Consider the following 17,683-nt stretch of genomic DNA (forward strand, 5'->3'; position numbering starts at 1 on the left):
ACAATGAACATGACAAAAATTTAGACATAGATAAATAGATGCAACAGCACATACCAAATATTATACAAAATTCACCTCACTCAGAGTAGAGGTTGTAGATCCAAGATGAGAAAATATCAAAATTAGCAAAATATGTACAAAATCGAAAGAAATAAAGATCATTCAGAGTTTGAGGGAAAAAGAAATTTCCTTTACAAATGAATATAGAGAGAAACAAAAAGGAATGATTCAAAAGTGTTATTGGAAGCCAACCTTGAAGAGGAAGATGAAAAAAATCAAAAATCCTAACAGAGCATCTTAGCAGCACAGAAGTAAAAATACAATAATGAGAAAAAGGAGAAAGAATAACACTTCTAGGGTTTTCAGTTTGAGGTCTGGACTTAAAAATTTAGGGCTGGCTAGATATCTAATAGATTGTTGTGTGATTTGCAGTGTTGTATTACTTTTATTAAGCCTAACCCAAATTTATTATTGTAAAAATATAATGCCCAATCAATTTCGATCTATTTCGAGTGCCGACGAAATTTATATTCTTGACTAGAAACTGACCTCTTATACCTAATCATAACTGTCACTTTCACCTAATAAAATCTACTACCGAATCGACTCAATTTCTGATCAATTTTATTGCAGCGGTGATGCTGGTTTCGTACGGGTGTAAAATCATTGAGCACTCCTATACTTTGGTGGTAAGTTAGACTCACCACTTTGATTCACTTGGATGACCCCCTAAATTATCAAGCGTCAAACTTAAGATGTTAAACAAAAGCTCCAGCCCAGTCTTTTAATTTGCAAGTCAATTAATGTCTCTTCTTTTTGTGTAGTTGTTCAAGGTATTTTTAGCTATGATTATTCATAACATTTAGGATAATTATCTCTGCATATCATTTCAGTGTTACAATCATTGTTTCATGTGTCTTGTGTGTTTTATATGATTCAAAGGGTTAAAAGCTTAGTCCATGACATTTAAAAGAATTTTAAATAGAAAAAATTGTCCAATTCTCGCTCAAGCAAAACTACACTTAATTTCGAGAGAATTAAAGAGATTGAACGGGTGATTTCTGGAGTATTTTTGCTTAAGCGAAAATCCTTCGTTTAAGTGAGAATATCAATAAAAGGGGAATAATTTGTTTATGATAATTTCGTTTAAGCCAAAATTCATGAATTTGAAAGGGGAGTCTCTGGACCATTCTTGCTCACACAAGAATCATGTCACTTAAGCAAGAATTTAAAAGCCTGAAGCTAGAGCCTCTGGAGCAAAAATGCTCTCGCTCATGCTAGAATTCAAAAATTAAAGGAGGAATCTTTTTGGACCATTCTCACTAAAGCAAAAATGTCTCACTTAGCGAGAAGTTGCAATATTTTTTTTTTTTCAAAGAGAAAGGGGCTTATTTGTTAAATAAACAAAAACAAAACTTCCCACTCCCTCAAAAGTCCCAGAGCATCCTCCCTCAACCTCCATCACTCTTATTCTCTTTTGTTCTCTCATCCAAATATTTTCTCCCTTCTTTATCCTCCTCAACCTAACTACTACCAAGGTACATTGTTCATAATTTTACTTACTTTTTGTTTTGTTTTACTGTGGATGTTTGTTGTGTGTTTCAAAGTTCTTTCCCATTTGCTCTAAAATAATAGTTTGTTGAGATTCATAGGAATGGGTACATGTGAAAATCCTATGATTTCCCACCAAGTGTTTGTCAAATTGCTAATACTATGCTATGTACTTCTAGCTAATTTTCCTTGCAATTTTGGAGTTGTTTATAGTGTTGGGTGAACGTCAATTGAAGAAACCACAGATATAATGTTTAAGTCCCAATGACAATCATATGCCTGCATATACAATATTATTGATTGTTTTGTAATTGCATTCTACATGATACATGGTAAACATTTGGTTAAAACACTTAAGTTTTAATTGTAAATTATTGCACATGAGCATATATAAGTCTTTCTCGTAGTTGCTTAGTAAGGAATCTTACATTGGTAATTTGGTTTTCTTGGAATCCTAGTCTACATCATTGTCATATATGCATCAAGGTCATTGATATAGTGGTTAATTTTGAATTTCTGAGAAGTATTTTGTTGTCTTCAAGAATGGGTAAGAAAGCTTTAAATGGCGAAAATAAGCCTGCAATGTTCAAAGCTTATGGAAAAAGGTCGAGAACAAGATCATCTGAGGGTGGGGATGAGAGCCCACTAAACAGAAACCTCTTCAACGATGTAGAAAGGCAGACTAAATCCTCATTTTAGTCCTTGAAAGAGTTTGAGTCCAGCATTTTAGTCCCTGAAAATTTAAAAATATCACATTAGTCTCCAACTTCCTCCTTTGTCATTCATTTTAGTTCTAGACTCATACTCCACTAAGGAACAATAATAGAGAGCTGACTTATCATGTTAAGTGTCATGTCAGATATGTAGGTGGCAAGAAACAACATCATTTAGGAAATGAACGTGGCAAAACACCGTTAATAATTTAAAATAACATTGTTTTTGCATGACTTTGGTTGAAGGGTTGTTGCCCATGAGGAAGGAACTTTAGAGCCACCATTGAATAAAGGATTCCCTACAACAACAAGTTTCAAGCCATTCCTAAACTCAAGCAAAGGAGGAGAAATGTTATTACCACTCAGATCCAATAATTTCAGAGTTTGCTAATTTAACCCACCAAGAAACTCCAATAGTGCCATCACTTTAAAAGTGCAGGAACCCTCGATTTGTTCTGACAAGATGCAGTGCCGTTCTAATTTTGGGGCCTTATTAGTAGATTTGGAATAACGAGGATCTATTTGTAGCAAAACCTTGACTACATTAATGTGATGATTACGTAGTGCTTCATATAATGCAATGTTCCCATCGCAATTTTTGGCTCTAATGTAATTCATGTCTGCTCCTATCTCATGCTTAATGTCAAGAAGAAAAGGCTTGGCATGTTCAATTAGTAACCTTGTGATGTTGTACTGTCCATACCTAGCAGCGATATGAAGGGGCATTTCTCCTTTATTGTTAGAGAGTATAATAATTTGAGATCTAAGATTATATTTGTGAAGAACCCTAAGTGTATATGCTATAATATCATCCAAATTCATGTTACCAGAACAACTCTACTTTTACAATTAAATGTGTTTTATTACGTTTATTTCCCAAATGACGTCATTTCTTGCCACCTAGACATTTGACATGACACTTAATGTGATAAGTCAACTCTCTCTTAATGTTTTTTAACGAAGTCTGAGTCTAGGGACTAAAATAAATGATGGAGAAGGAAGTTTGAGACTAACATGACATTTTAAATTTTTCAAAGACTAAAATGCTGGACTCAAACTCTCTCGAGGACTAAAATGAGAGTTTAGTCTAGAAAGGCAAAAGCATTATAAGACTATCCAAAAATGGTCCTTCATCCCAGAGAGGAAGGTCATCCTAGGTCTAGGTGAGTTTCCTAATTTTCATGAGAATATGCCTAAATTTGACCCAGCAATTGTGAAAGAGTTCTATGCAAATGATTGGCCTACCCAAATAGGTGTAATAGATAGGAGGTCTAAAGTTTGTGGACACTAGGTGCCATGTGATAGAAATGCGATCAATAAATTTTTAGGAAATCCTATGTGGTTCTTGAGTAACGTACCGTTGCACATATCTATGGATGAAAAGGCAATTAAGCGACTTTAGTGATCATAAGATAGCCCAGACTTTGTGCTTGTAGATCATATGAAGTAAATCTATCACGCAAAGTACTCAAAATCTTGAAAGAGATCATGAAATCCCTTACTCAGATGTGGTGGACCTTCGTACTAGCCAACATAGTGCCAATTGATGAATTTATATTTTGTTGGATTTTTAGTTAGTTTTATCTTTTTAATAGGAAAGTGTAATTTGAAAGATGAAAATCTCACCAAAATATATAATTGTTCAAATAATTTAAAATTTATTTTAGTAACCCAATCTATTTAAATTGAATAGAATTTTTCTGTAAATGTTGATTGATTGAATTAGTTTGCAGGAAATTTCAAGAGAAACACATGAATTAGAAGCTTTAAGAGGTAAAAGGGGTCTAATGTAATCACTTTGGGTGCAAAAAGTGAAAATTTTAGAGGTCTAAAAATCAATTGATAAATGGACGTAGTCACTTTCAGTGCAAAAAGTAAGCATTCTAGAGAATTAGGGAGTCAAATATGTTGAATGTAAGTACTTTCAATGTTAAAGGTAGTCACATTAGAGGCTTGGGAAGGGAATATCTAGCGCACGTAGCTACTTTGAAGGTCAAGAATGAACACTACATAGACTTTGAAGTAAGAACGTGTTACGCGTAGCTACTTTTGATGTCATTATTAGGATAAAAAGTTAAAGAAGCTTAGTTGAAGAGTTATCCTACACATAGTTACTTTTTATGTCAAAAGTGGTCACAACTGAAGCTTATTATGCAAAAGTCTTTGCACATAGTCACTTTTATCATGAAAAGTGTCTACTTCAGTGCTGTACACTATACACGTAACCACTTTTTGGGCAAAAAGTAATTACACCAGAAGCACAAAAAGTTATAAATAGTCAGAAACTCAGATTTTTTGAGACATTTATTATTTTTTTCCTTTTCCACACTCTTAGAGCGATAGAGCGAGCTTTGAGAGTGAATTTCAAGACTCAACTCTAGGGTTCTCCTCTTTTTAATATTTCTTCTTCTGTTTCCTTTGAATCTTCATTATGCTTTTCTTTGTAATCATGAATTTCACTGCTATAGAAGGTGAACTCCTGAATCGTTTCATAGTTCCTAAGATCATACAAATTATAGTTTGAGTTTTGTTTCACAATCATCAAATTTAATTTTATTCTTTTTCTTTTAATTTTGGATTTGTTAATCATGATTATGATATGCATTTTTGTGAGTTAAACACTGAATTAGGTAATTGATTGATAGCTTAATTTGATTGATTTTAATGAATTAGTGGGGTGATATTTCAATTTAATTCGTAGATTGGTTTGATTTACTATTTGATTGAATTGTTTAATTGCACTGATTGTTGTTCAATTTCATATTTGAATTTTAAGCTATTGTGATAATCTGTATTGCATGTTTATGAGGATCTGTGGATCGATGTTTTTATACTTTGTTAGATACTTCTATATTTTCCTTAAACTGGTAAAAAAATTCCCAAACAATAACTTGTGCAATTTGTATTTCAATAAACAAAACTAAAGTGAAAAGAAAACTGAATTGTATCTCTATCAATCGACCTAAGTTGAACTCTATATTGCAAAATTTAGGGAAACTTAGTTGTTTTTTTTATCCCGATTCAACATTAGTATCACTGTCACCAATCAAAAACATTTCAGATTTGAACATGTCGTGCTGCTACTTACTACTTATTGTTCTGCATCACGTGTTGTTGTTGTGTGGACATAGTAACGGTAATTTCAAAGGAGCTCTACTAGTTTATGATCACAGGCTGGAAGGAACCCTGATAGACAATTGCCGAGTTGCTATCAAAACAACTATGTTTTCTAAAGATTTTATAGTATAGAGTCAAACCTAGGTCTAGAGACATATTCTCAGTCAAATTCAATTTTACGTTTTCTTTTAAAAAATACAATTAAGGTTTTTAGGGTTTTGAAAATTGTAATTAATCAAATTAAATTACGAATAGAATTAAAGTGAGTAAAAAATGAATTAAGAAATATCAATCCACAGAATACCAATTACGTGTAACTCTTACTATCTAGTATCTAAAGATTTAAATCTGTGTTCGAACAATCACTCAATTCAATTATTAATTCAATCGAATAACCTAATTGAATAGAGTTATGAATTAAATCAAATAATCATTTAACTAAATTGGTATTAATTATCAAATTAGAGCATCAATCGAGTCCTAATTTGAAATCTAACAACAGAAAAGTCAATCACAATTGCAATAAATAATTTTGAAATTAGAGAGAAAAAGAGAACAAACTCAGAGCAATTAGCGTAGAACTTAAGTCAAAATTACAGTGTTTGGATTCTGGGGATTGAACGAGATGTTTAGCCTTCCATTGAAACGCTTAACCCATGCAAGAATGAGAAAAGAACGAGAGAGTTTGAGAGAAAGTAAAAATAAAGATTCTTATTTAGGCCAAATCTCAAAATCTCAAAGTGTCTAATCATCTCCCTAATTCAGAACCTTATTAGTCTATTTATAGGTTTTGATTAGGGTAAATTAAGTGGTCAAAATGCAGGCCTCAGCTTAAAAAAAATCATAAAAAATCAAAAATAACTCCAGATCCAGTAATCTATAGATGCATTTTGAAGCCTTGGATGTGTAAAATCCAATGCAACTAGAATCAGCCAAAAATGATATCTGTAGAAATAGTTATGACCAAAAGAGTAGTCAAAGGTCAGAATAACCGAAAATACGAAATTAAAGCATTTATTTGTAATAGGCCCAATTTATTCAAATAAGTAGAAAATAGTAAAAAAATATAAAAATAAAGCAAATGAAAAGTGTTTATTAATCAAAATAAAATATTAAATGTAAATATAAAATATATTACATCAAATTCCCTTACACTTAAGATTTTGCCCTCCGGGGCAAATCACAAAATCAAACTATAAGGGACCTAAAACAAATTAGGTTATGTACAAAGCCCATTAAATTCAAATATCATGGCTAGAATGGAAATCAATCCTTACACTTCAAATTGACAAATGAACTTATCAAATCAAGTGAATGAACCAAGCTCTCATGAAAAACCTTGAGCCGATGCCCATTAAACCTTGAAGCTCCTTTGCAATCCCATATCCTAAAGTTCAACAACACCATAAGGAAAAATATTAATAACAAGAAAGGGACCATCCCCCCTAGATCTCAATTTACCGGGCATCAACTTAAGTCTAGAATTATATAAGAGGACTTTGTCACTAATGTATAACTCTTTACGCCCTATTAGCTTATCATGAAAAGCCTTGGTGCGTTCTTTGTAGATGTTGGAGTTCTCATATGCTTCTCTACGAATCTTCTCCAACTCTTGTAATTGAAGCTTGTTATGTGAGCTAGCTGCCTTTATATCTAGGTCACATTGCTTGATTGCCCAGAATGTCTTATGCTCCACTTCTACTAGTAGATGACATGCCTTGCCAAAAACACCCGAATAAGGAGACATTCTTATGGGTGTTTTGCAGGCAGTTTTGTAAGCCCACAAAGCTTCCCTTAAGCGTAGACTCTAATCCTTTCTATTGGATTGGACAGTCTTCTCCAAGATTTCCTTTATTTTCCAATTAGAGATCTTCGCTTGTCCGTTAGTCTGAGAGTGGTATGGTGTAGAAACTTTATGCATAACCTCAAACTTTCGAAGTAAAGCAGCCATTGTACAATTGCAAAAATGTGATCTCTGGTCACTGATTAATGCTATGGGAAGTCCAAACCTGCAGAAAATATGTGACTTCACAAAATCTACAACACAAGCATCATCAGTACGAATAGCCTTTGCCTCCACCCAGTTGTAGACATAGCCACTGCCAAAAAAAATATAGGTATAGCCAAATGAAATAGGAAGGGGACCCATAAAATCTATGCCCCATACATCAAACACCTCTCAGAAAAGGAGAGGTAGTTAGGGCATCTCATTCTGGCGCGAAATGTTTCTAGTCATTTGGCATCACTTGCATGTCTTACAAAAGTTGTGTGCATCCCGGAACATTGTAGGCCAATATAGTCTAGAATCTAAAATCTTTCGGGCTATACGTTGAGGTCCAAAGTGTCCACCACAAGTCAAGGAATGACAAAATCTAAGCACAAACTAGAATTCAGGTTTGGGCACACATTGTCTAATAATCTTGTCACTGCACATCTTCCATAAGTATGGATCATCCCAAATGTAGTACTTGAAATCACTCTTCAGCTTGGCAGTTTGAGCTTTGGAAAAGTATGTAGAAATCTCTTTGGCAGACAAATAATTCACCAAGTCTGCATTCCAAGGATCATGCCCTCCAATGTGATAAAGTTGCTCCTCTAGAAAGGTGTCTTTAATAGGGAGATCCTCTAGTGCCTGCTGAATTTTGCTTAAATGGTCTACCACTAAGTTTTCTACACCACTTCTATCTCTGATCTTAATGTCAAACTCTTGCAGAAGAAACATCCAACGAATTAGTCTCGGTTTAGAATCTGACTTCTTAAGCAAGTACCTCAAAGCTACATGATCAGGGAAAACAATTACTTTAGAGCCAAGTAAATATGAACGAAATTTATCTAAAGCAAAAAGAATGGCTAAAAGTTCTTTTTTTGTAATGGTGTAGTTTGCTTCTGCTTTATCCAATTTTTGAGAAGCATAGGCTATGACATGGTGTTGCTTCTCCACTTTTTAACCAAGGACAGCACCAACTGCAAAGTTCGAAACATCACACATAAGCTTGAATGGAATCTCCTAACTCAGAGGTTGAATGATAGGAGTATAAGTGAGGCGCCTCTTCAGCTCATCAAAAGTGTCCTTCCAAGTCTGATCAAAGAGTAAATTAGTATCTTTCTGCAAAAAGGTAGATAATGGGGACGCAATTCTGCTAAAATCCTTGATGAAGCTCCTATAGAAACCTGCATGGTCAAGAAAAGAGTGCACTTCTTTCATAGAAGTAAGGTAAGGTAAAGAAACAATTACATCAATCTTGGCTCTATCAGTCTCAATACCTCTACTTGACACTACATGCCCTAGTACAGTCCCTTTAGTCACCATAAAATGACATTTCTCATAATTTAAAACTAAATTGAACTATATGCACCTATCTAATACCCTAGATAAGCTATCTAAACATGTATTAAACAAAGACTCATAAACAGTAAAGTTGTCTATGAAAACTTCAAGTGAGGTCTCTAGAAAGTCCGCAAATATACTCATCATACACCTTTGAAAAGTGTCAGGTGCATTACACAGTCCAAATGGCATCCGTCTATAAGCAAAGGTACCAAAAAGACAAGTGAAGGTAGTTTTATGCAGATCCTCTGGGGCTATGTGTATTTAAAAGTAACCAAAAAATCTGTCTAGAAAGCAGTAATGAAATTTTCTTTCTATCCGCTCCAAGATCTTATCAATAAAAGGCAGGGAAAAATAGTCCCGAGTCGCCTGATTTAGCTTCCTATAATCAATACAGACTCGCCACCCATTCTGAATTTTGATCAGAATCAATTCATCAAATTGGTTCTTTGTGACTATTCTGCCGGTCTTCTTGGGTATAACATGAATCAGACTCACTCATTCTCTATCAGAGATTGGGTATATCATGTCAGCAGCTAACAGTTTGCCAACTTCTTTCTTCACCACCTCCAAGAGGGTGGAATTCAGCCTTCTTTGGGGCTGTCTCACAGGTTTTGCATCTTTATCCAGCAGAATTTTGTGCATACAAGTGGATGGGATAATTCCTGGAATGTCTGCCAAAGTCCACCCAATTGTTTTTATGTGGGTTGGTAAAGTTTGCAACAACTTCTCCTTTTGTGCAGCATCCAAATCTGCTGAAATGATCACTGGCAGCTTGTTATCAGCCTCTAAAAATACATACTCCAAGTGCTTGGGCAGAGGCTTCAGTTCAAGTGCAGGTGGCTGCATAATAGAGGGAAATGTCCTCGTGCAAAAGTCTAATTCTGCAGCATGTATCTAAGCAGGTTCAGGGGTATGTGTATTTGCTGTAATCAAGCTAGAGCTTTCCAAACCTGCTGCTGCATCACATGAAACATCATCAGCTATTAAATATGAATCTATTTCAGCACAAATTTTACACAAATCTCCTACAGTGCATGTACAACTAGAAATATTAGAAAAATCAATACAAAACTTCTCAATTAAAACATTAATAATATCTATATAAAATGCACTATGCACAATATCGTCAAAGATGTTGAACTACACAACATCGTCTCCAAACTCCATGGATAGAATTTCTGAGTGCACATCAATCTTTCTTCTCGCTGTTTTCAGGAAAGATCTTCCAAGGATCAGTGTAGGCATGCTAGACTCTTCTACCATGTCCAGAATGTAAAAATATGCAGGGAATATCAGCTTATCCACTCTCATCAACACGTCCTCCACTACTCCTATAGGAAATGCAGTGCTTCTATTTGCCAATTGAATGACTACACTAGTTTGCTTCAGAGAGTCGAGGCTTAAAGACCTGTAGATTGATATAGCCATCACGTTTATGGAAGCACCAAGATCAAGTAATGCATTGCTGAAGGTGAAATTTCTAATAGTGCAAGGGACAATAAAAGTGTCAGGATCCTTGCACTTCTGCGGCATATTGGGCTGTATGAGGGCTGACACATTTCTTCCCATGCTGACTCTTTCATCCCCTTTTAGTCTCCTCTTGTTAGTGCACAACTCTTTAAGGAACTTTGCATATTTTAGAATTTGTTTTATCGCATCCAGCAGTGGAATGTTCACTTTTACTCCTCTGAATGTCTCAAAAAGCTCCTTATCAAAGTTTGTTAGTGGCCTTGGCTTGACCACTCTGTTCAGAAAGGGAACAGGTGGTTTCTGCATAATTTTTGAACTGCTAAAGGTAGTTTGTTGTTCTGTGTTTTGCTGCTTCTCTGTCTCCACATCATCTTGTGCCTCTTCATCTTTCTGGTTGCCTGACAGCTCCTTCCCACTCTTCAATATTACGGCAGTCACATTTCTGGGATTAACCTCTGGTTGAGAAGAGAGTTGTTTAAAACCTTGAGACTTGAACTGGTTTACAGTGGTAGCAAGTTGGTTAATCTGTGTCTGCAGGTCTTGAATAGAGGCATTGACATTCTGTTGGAATTGTACATTGCTCTTGTTGGCTACCATCATGTAACAAAGGACAACAATCTGAAGTGTGCTCTATGAAGAAACAAATATGACAGTCTCTAGTCACCCCTCCTTGTAGAACAGTTTGTTGCGCAACAGCTAGCTGTCTCACGAAAGTAGTAAGCTCCTCAATTCTGCTCTCAAGTCTGCTAGAATTTGCTACCATATGGTTTGGTTGCTGCACATTATGCACCTCTCTCATTGGTGCCATGGCTCTTGTATTAAACTGTTGAGAGTTCTGTGCTATGTTGTCAATCAGTGCTCTAGCTACAGATGGTGTCTTGTCCACGAGAGCTCTACCACTTACTGCATCAAGCATACTCTTCTCCATTGGAGCAAGGCCTTCATAGAAGTACTGAATAACTAGCTAGTCACTGATCTGATGGTGTGGACACGTTGTGCATAGCTTCTCGAATCTCTCCCAGTACTTATAGAGGCTTTCTTGGCTGAACTGTCTAATGCCACTAATCTTTTTTCTTATTGTGGCTGCTTTGGAAGCAGGGAAGAACTTCTCCAGGAACACACTCTTCATGTCTATCCAGCAAGTGACAAACCCTGGCTGCAGGTAATATAACCAATCTTTCATTGCACCATCTAAGGAGAATGGAAAGGCCTTCAACTTAATGTGATTTTCTGGAACTCCTTGAGGCTTCATTATTGAGCAAACTATGTGAAACTCCTTCAGATGCTTATGAGGATCTTCACTTGCACACCATTAAACTTAGATAACAAATGGATTAGACCGGATTTTAACTCAAATGAAGCATCTACATCAGGATATTGGATGCTTAATGGTTGGTATATGACATCTAGTGCAGCCAATTCTTTAAGAGTTATTTCGTGTTAATTATTAGTCATAATATCAAAATGCACAGATATACTGTCAAAATGATCACAATTAGAGTGCACACCAACACTATCAAGGATATCACTACAATGACTATGCACACTACCTTCCAATTTAAGTCTATTCAACCTATTTCAAGTGTGTTCAATCTCAAGATCAAATGCGAGTAATTGACCAGAATTGGTTCTAGTCATGCACCAAGAAGTAGATCGGTCGAAGTCAACAGGATCAACAAAGTCAACCTAATTGTGCTATTTTCTATTTTTAAGATTTGTTTTTTTAAAAAATTATTTTTTTTGTGATTTTTTTTCTTGTCCTAAATCAAAAATAAAATAAAAATTTAAATAAAAAAATATTGAAAATAAAATAAAAATAAATTTAGAAAAGTGATCTAAACGATAGAATTTGTGATTTTGAGGAGCATCGCGGGTAAAATGAATAATATAATATCAATAATTTTCGCAACTCACAAAATAATAATAAAAAAATATAGTGATATAATATAAGAATATGCTCCCACAATGTTCTATCACTCCTAGAATTTTAACCTAATGAGTTACAACATGCATTCTTACCTTGAGTAGTTTGTAAGCATAAAGATAGAAGGTCACTAGAGTTAAAATCTATTTCATAAAGTTATCCTCAATCAGTAGGTAGTTTACTAGATGAAAGGACTTATATAGATAAGATAAGCTCTAGCTGAAGTTCTTGTGATAGACAAACAGGACGTTCATCCAAATTGTAATCATTACACAACTCTACTAAACCTAAAGTTTACTCAGACTCAGGTATAGGACATCGCCCATATTATGCATGATTAGTGGTATGTGAGGAAACAAACAAATCTTATACAAATCAAATAATAAAAATGTGCAAGGAAAAAAATAAAAATAAAATTCAACTAAATAAATTACAATAGAAAATGCGATAAAAAAAATAGAAATTGAAATTACTTTAGTTTATTTTTTTATTTTATTTTTTTATTTTATTTTTTAGAAAAATATTAATTAAATTTTATTTTCAAAATAAATTTTTTTAAATAAATAAAAAAATCAAAATTTAAATTTAAAAATTGATTAGATAAAGTTTGTTTTTTTTTCAAAATTTAAATTTAAAACTAATCTATCTAAAAAAAACTAATCCTATCTTTAACCCCAAAACAAACTAAATCTAATCTAATCAAATCTTAACTATAATTTAAAATTTAAATTTAAAAATAATTTAAATTTTAAATTTCATTTTTTTAAAAAATGAATCTAAACTAAATTTGAGGGATCCTTGTTCGCTGCTCCTTATCTCTATGAGATCTACACAAAATCTCTGCAAATCATGCAATTCTATAACAATACGCTATTAATCTAATATTTAAAAAATATAAAATATAAAATATAAATCCAAAATTCAAAATGCACTAAAACAACAAAATTTAATGAAACAAAAACAAATTGACAAAAATTGAAATTAAACACACTCTATAAAACAAATAAATAAGAATATTGAATCGCAGCAATAGAAACAGAAACGAAACAAAGACAAAAATAAAATTACAAATTAGAAAGTGAAAACGCAATACTAAACCCTAAAATGAATCAAAATCGACAATGCGTCCCCGATAACGACGCCAATTTGATAGACAATTGCCGAGTCGTTATCAAAACAACTAAGTTTTCTAAAGATTTTGTAGTATAGAGTCAAACCTAGGTCAATTCATGGAGACACATTCTCAGTCAAATTTAATTTTAGGTTTTCTTTTAAAAAATGCAAATAAGGTTTTTGGGATTTTAAAAATTGCAATTAATTAAATTAAATTACGAACAGAATTAAAGTGAGTAAAAAATGAATTAAGAAATATCAATTCACAGAATACCAATTACGTGTAACTCTTACTATCCAGTATCTAAAAATTTAAATCCACGTTTGAACAATCATCAAATTCAATTATTAATTCAATTGAATAACCTAATTGAATAGAGTTACAAATTAAATCAAATAATCATTTAACTTAATTCACATTAATTATCAAATTAGAGCATCAATTGAGTCCTAATTTAAAATCTAACAACAGAAAAATCAATCACGATCGCAATAAAAAATTCTGAAATTAGAGAGAAAAAAAGAATAAACTCAGAGCAATTAGCTTAGAACTCAAGTTAGAATTATAGCATTTGGACTCCGTGGATTAAACGAGATGTTTAGCCTTCCATCAAAATGCTTAACTCATGCAAGAATGAGAAAAAGAACAAGAAAGTTTAAGAGAAAGTAAAAATAAATATTCTTATTTAGGCCAAATCTCAAAATCTCAAAGTGTCTAATCACCTCCCCTAATTCAAAATCTTATTAGTCTATTTATAAGTTTTGATTAGGGTAAACTAAGTGGCCAAAATGGAGGCCTCAATAATATCTAAAAGCTCAAATACAATTATTAAATAATAAGGGTTCAAATACAATCTCGTAACAATATTCAGCAAATATGTCTCAACTTCAAAAAATTATAAAAAATTGAAAGTAACTTCAAATACAGCGATCCATATATGCATTTTGAAACCCTGGATGTGTAAAATCCAATGCAACTAGAATCAGCCAAAAATGATATCTGTAGAAAAAGTTATGGCCAAAAAAGTAATCAGAGGTCAGAATAACCGAAAATATGAAATTAAAGCATTTATTTGTAATAGGCTCAATTTATTCAAATAAGTAAAAAATGGTAAAAAAAAATATAAAAATAAAGCATATAAAAAGTGTTTATTAATCAAAATAAAACATTAAATATAAACATAAAATATGTTACATCAAATCTAAATCCAAACCAAGCCACTAGATCTTTGGAGTTTTTGGTCCTTATCATTACTTTATGTGTGTTTATAGGGTTGATGTAGCACCTTCTGAGAGGATTAAGTCATCCATTGATAAAAAAAAATTGCATCAACCGAAATGAACAACCCTAAGATCTAGGAGGTCCTCCACCAGCTTAACCAAAATCAGCACCTACACATCAAAACATCCATGGCAGTAATGATAGAGTAACTTCAAAGGCTAGAGATGCACATGCATCACGTGGAGGACTAGATAGCCAACCATAGAGGTCAACTTCAATTTAGTGAATCTTTTTACAAGTTCTCCACTCAACACTTTTCAGATCAAACTCCTATTATAGTGAAAATCATCTTAAAATATTAAAAATAATATAAATAAAAAACTATTAATTATGTTTTTCAATAAATGTTATATCCTCCTAAGTGTACAAAATATAAAAAACAGATAAAGTAACTCTTAATTTCACCTTTAAATTAATTTGAATAGTGAATTAATCTTCAAACCCATAAGAATGAAAAATAATTGATGTTCTCATTTGTATTAAAACCATTCATAATTTTTTATATGTTATTTGATTTCTCTTATTTATTATTTTGATATTTGTACCCTATTATTTTTTCTCTTTTTATAAAAGTATAATGAGAAAATAATAATTTATATGTTTTAAAAATTAAAAATAATATATATATATATATATAAGAATAAATATTTTCTTGAAAAACAGATAAAAATAAATAAAAGTAGTGCATTGCTCCATGTACATACACCATCTGCTTTGCAATCAGAGCCACACTGATTAGAAAAAGCCTTACCTGTTTGGAAGATCTGATAGCGAATCCAATAGCCATATGTCAAATCCGGTTAAAGTCTCTAAGCACTGAACAAGGGCCCAAACTAAAGTAGTTTTTTACTATAATTACACAAAGTCAATAGTGGGTCATGAAGCTATTAGCTTAGTTTGTTTTTTCACCGTATTGGGCAGTCACTGTTGAGGTCCATGACCCAAAAAGAAACGTAACTAAAATTGTGATGTATGCCAATAAGTTCCTCCTAACTAGGAAATATTATTTTACTCACATAAAATTTGGGTTTCTGAAACATAGAATAGAACAAAAGAAAGAATAAGGAGCCGCAGCTGTGGTGCCATATGTCATTCCATGATAAGGGTGAGGGACTGGGTCTAATCCCCACTCATCCAAAACAGTTGAGAACCGTTGATTCATCTCCACCGCAAACACTCATTAGACACTTGAGGCTGTAATTGCTTATTTGTTGGTGGGTGAAAATGAAGCTATGGCAACACACAATGAGCATTTTTGAAGTCAGAAAAATGAGACCAAGTGCCATTGGAACTTACAACAAGCATATTCTTTTTTCATTATATTCATGCTTATTATTTGCATTTCGGCTTCTCGTAAATTAAGTAATTAACCATTACCCACCAAACCATGGGCATGGCTGTGCTGCCTCTCCCATATTATCCATCACTCCCCTCATCTCAACAAAAACCACTTCAAACCAAACCCAATTCCAAGTCCAACACAAACACGTCCTTAATAGTCCAATGCTGCCACAACCAAACAGAACCCATCAAACTAAACAGCAACGGCCATGCCAGATTTCCAGAGAAGAATCCTCTCATCAACTCTGCACCCTCCACCCCCTTCGTCCCACCCAGGCCTCGAAGAATAATCCTGGTTAGGCACGGAGAGAGCCAAGGAAACGTGGATGAGAGCGTGTACACCAGAATACCCGATCCCAAGATAGCCCTCACTGACAAAGGCAAGGCCCAAGCAGAGGAATGTGGCCACAGAATCAAGAAGATGATTGAGAAAGACGGTGACGAAAATTGGCAAATTTACTTCTATGTATCCCCATACAGAAGGACCCTCGAAACGTTGCAGAGCCTCGCTCGTCCCTTTGAACGCTCCAGAATCGCTGGCTTCAGAGAAGAGCCTCGCATTCGAGAACAAGATTTCGGTATTAACAACTTTGGCCTTTCCGTAGTTTTTGTTATAATTCCCATTTTGATTAAAATATGAAAATGAGCGTGTTATTTAAGTTCTGCTCACCAGTATCATGTTTCCAGTTGAGTTCACTACTAATTTCCTGATTTATTCATTGAAAAAGGGAATTTTCAAAACAGAGAAAAGATGCGAGTGGAAAAAGCGTTACGCAAGCTATACGGTCGTTTCTTTTACAGATTTCCAGATGGAGAATCGGCGGCTGATGTATATGATAGAATCACAGGTAAAAAAGTGCTTTTGGGAATGGAAACTTGAAAAGTTAAGTTGAGAGAACTGATGTATATATGATAATGGTACAAGGATTCAGAGAAACGCTGAGAACAGACATCAATATCGGACGGTATCAGGCACCTGGGAAGAGGAGAACAGAGATGAACTTGGTGATCGTGTCGCACGGTCTAACACTGAGAGTATTTCTGATGAGGTGGTACAAGTGGACGGTTCAACAGTTCGAGGGTCTCACCAACTTGGGCAACGGAGATATGCTTGTCATGGAAAAGGGTTATGGTGGAAGGTACATCAACCTTTATTTAGTTTCCATATTAATGAATAGCTTATGCAAATCTAGACTGATGAGTAGGCATTGAAAACACAGGTATAGCTTACTGGCGCATCACCAAGAAGAAGAGTTAAGACGGTTTGGATTGACTGATGAAATGCTAATTGATCAGGAGTGGTAAGAAAACAACTATGTCTTTATTTATCCATGATCCTTTTAATTCCTATCTTCTAGGCTTCTAATTTGGCTTTTGGGTTTGGATGTCTCATCTCATTGCTAATTGATACACGTGAAGGCAAAAATTTGCAAGTCCTGCTGATCTAAATTATGATTGTCCCATGGTGAATTCCTTCTTTCCCCACCTCAATGAAGCAACAAGCAAATGTGAACAAGGAGGGTGATCCGAAATTAATGCAACCTGAGTCATATTCAACGGTTAAATTACCACATTGAGTAAATTCTGTGAGCGTAATGATGAGTTGAAAAAGTTGTACCCAAAAATAAATAAAGGAATAAGTAAATGCTGATGCCTAATAGATGGTTGGATAGGATTAAGTAGTTTGTTAGTTTCCTAGAATGGCTATTGTATAGTAATATAGTTGGTAAAGCAATGCTTGTTGGCTAAGTTGACTACAAATATCTACGCAATTTCTCAGGTACTCCCAACATTGAAACTAACAAAGATTTCTTCCTCTCTGCTATTCTTTAGGCTGACAG

General features: G+C 34.0%; 2 protein-coding genes across 2 annotated transcripts; one reads left to right on the forward strand and one right to left on the reverse strand.

Moving 5' to 3' along the window:
- Nucleotides 1-7,188: 7,188 nt before the first annotated feature.
- On the reverse strand, nucleotides 7,189-8,691 carry LOC113870184. The gene is made up of 3 exons (XM_027506782.1): nucleotides 8,394-8,691; nucleotides 7,766-8,156; nucleotides 7,189-7,480 (listed from the first exon to the last, which is right to left on the reverse strand). The coding sequence occupies exons 1-3, from the start codon at nucleotides 8,689-8,691 to the stop codon at nucleotides 7,189-7,191; spliced, it is 981 nt and encodes a 326-aa protein (XP_027362583.1).
- Nucleotides 8,692-15,714: 7,023 nt separating this feature from the next.
- On the forward strand, nucleotides 15,715-17,665 carry LOC113869099 (phosphoglycerate mutase-like protein AT74H). Its single transcript, XM_027505242.1, has 5 exons — nucleotides 15,715-16,420; nucleotides 16,571-16,690; nucleotides 16,768-16,981; nucleotides 17,063-17,143; nucleotides 17,262-17,665. The coding sequence occupies exons 1-5, from the start codon at nucleotides 15,889-15,891 to the stop codon at nucleotides 17,365-17,367; spliced, it is 1,053 nt and encodes a 350-aa protein (XP_027361043.1). The 5' UTR covers nucleotides 15,715-15,888; the 3' UTR covers nucleotides 17,368-17,665.
- Nucleotides 17,666-17,683: the final 18 nt, after the last annotated feature.

Source organism: Abrus precatorius, unplaced genomic scaffold (assembly GCF_003935025.1).
Source record: "Abrus precatorius isolate BTA unplaced genomic scaffold, Abrus_2018 Scaffold6, whole genome shotgun sequence".
NCBI classification, from domain to species: domain Eukaryota; kingdom Viridiplantae; phylum Streptophyta; class Magnoliopsida; order Fabales; family Fabaceae; genus Abrus; species Abrus precatorius.

What these genes read in the sequence shown, in the direction of transcription:
- LOC113870184 (XM_027506782.1), bottom strand. Translation starts at nt 8,691, where the DNA reads ATGGTGACTAAAGGGACTGTACTAGGGCATGTAGTGTCAAGTAGAGGT. An exon ending in TCCTATCATTCAACCTCTGA is followed by an intron (nt 8,157 to 8,393) that starts GTTAGGAGATTC and finishes CTGATCATGTAG; the next exon opens with CTTTGAGGTACTTGCTTAAG. An exon ending in GTGCCCAAACCTGAATTCTA is followed by an intron (nt 7,481 to 7,765) that starts GTTTGTGCTTAG and finishes TTTTTTTGGCAG; the next exon opens with TGGCTATGTCTACAACTGGG.
- LOC113869099 (XM_027505242.1), top strand. Translation starts at nt 15,889, where the DNA reads ATGGGCATGGCTGTGCTGCCTCTCCCATATTATCCATCACTCCCCTCA. An exon ending in GAAAAGGGTTATGGTGGAAG is followed by an intron (nt 16,982 to 17,062) that starts GTACATCAACCT and finishes TTGAAAACACAG; the next exon opens with GTATAGCTTACTGGCGCATC. An exon ending in ATGCTAATTGATCAGGAGTG is followed by an intron (nt 17,144 to 17,261) that starts GTAAGAAAACAA and finishes ATACACGTGAAG; the next exon opens with GCAAAAATTTGCAAGTCCTG.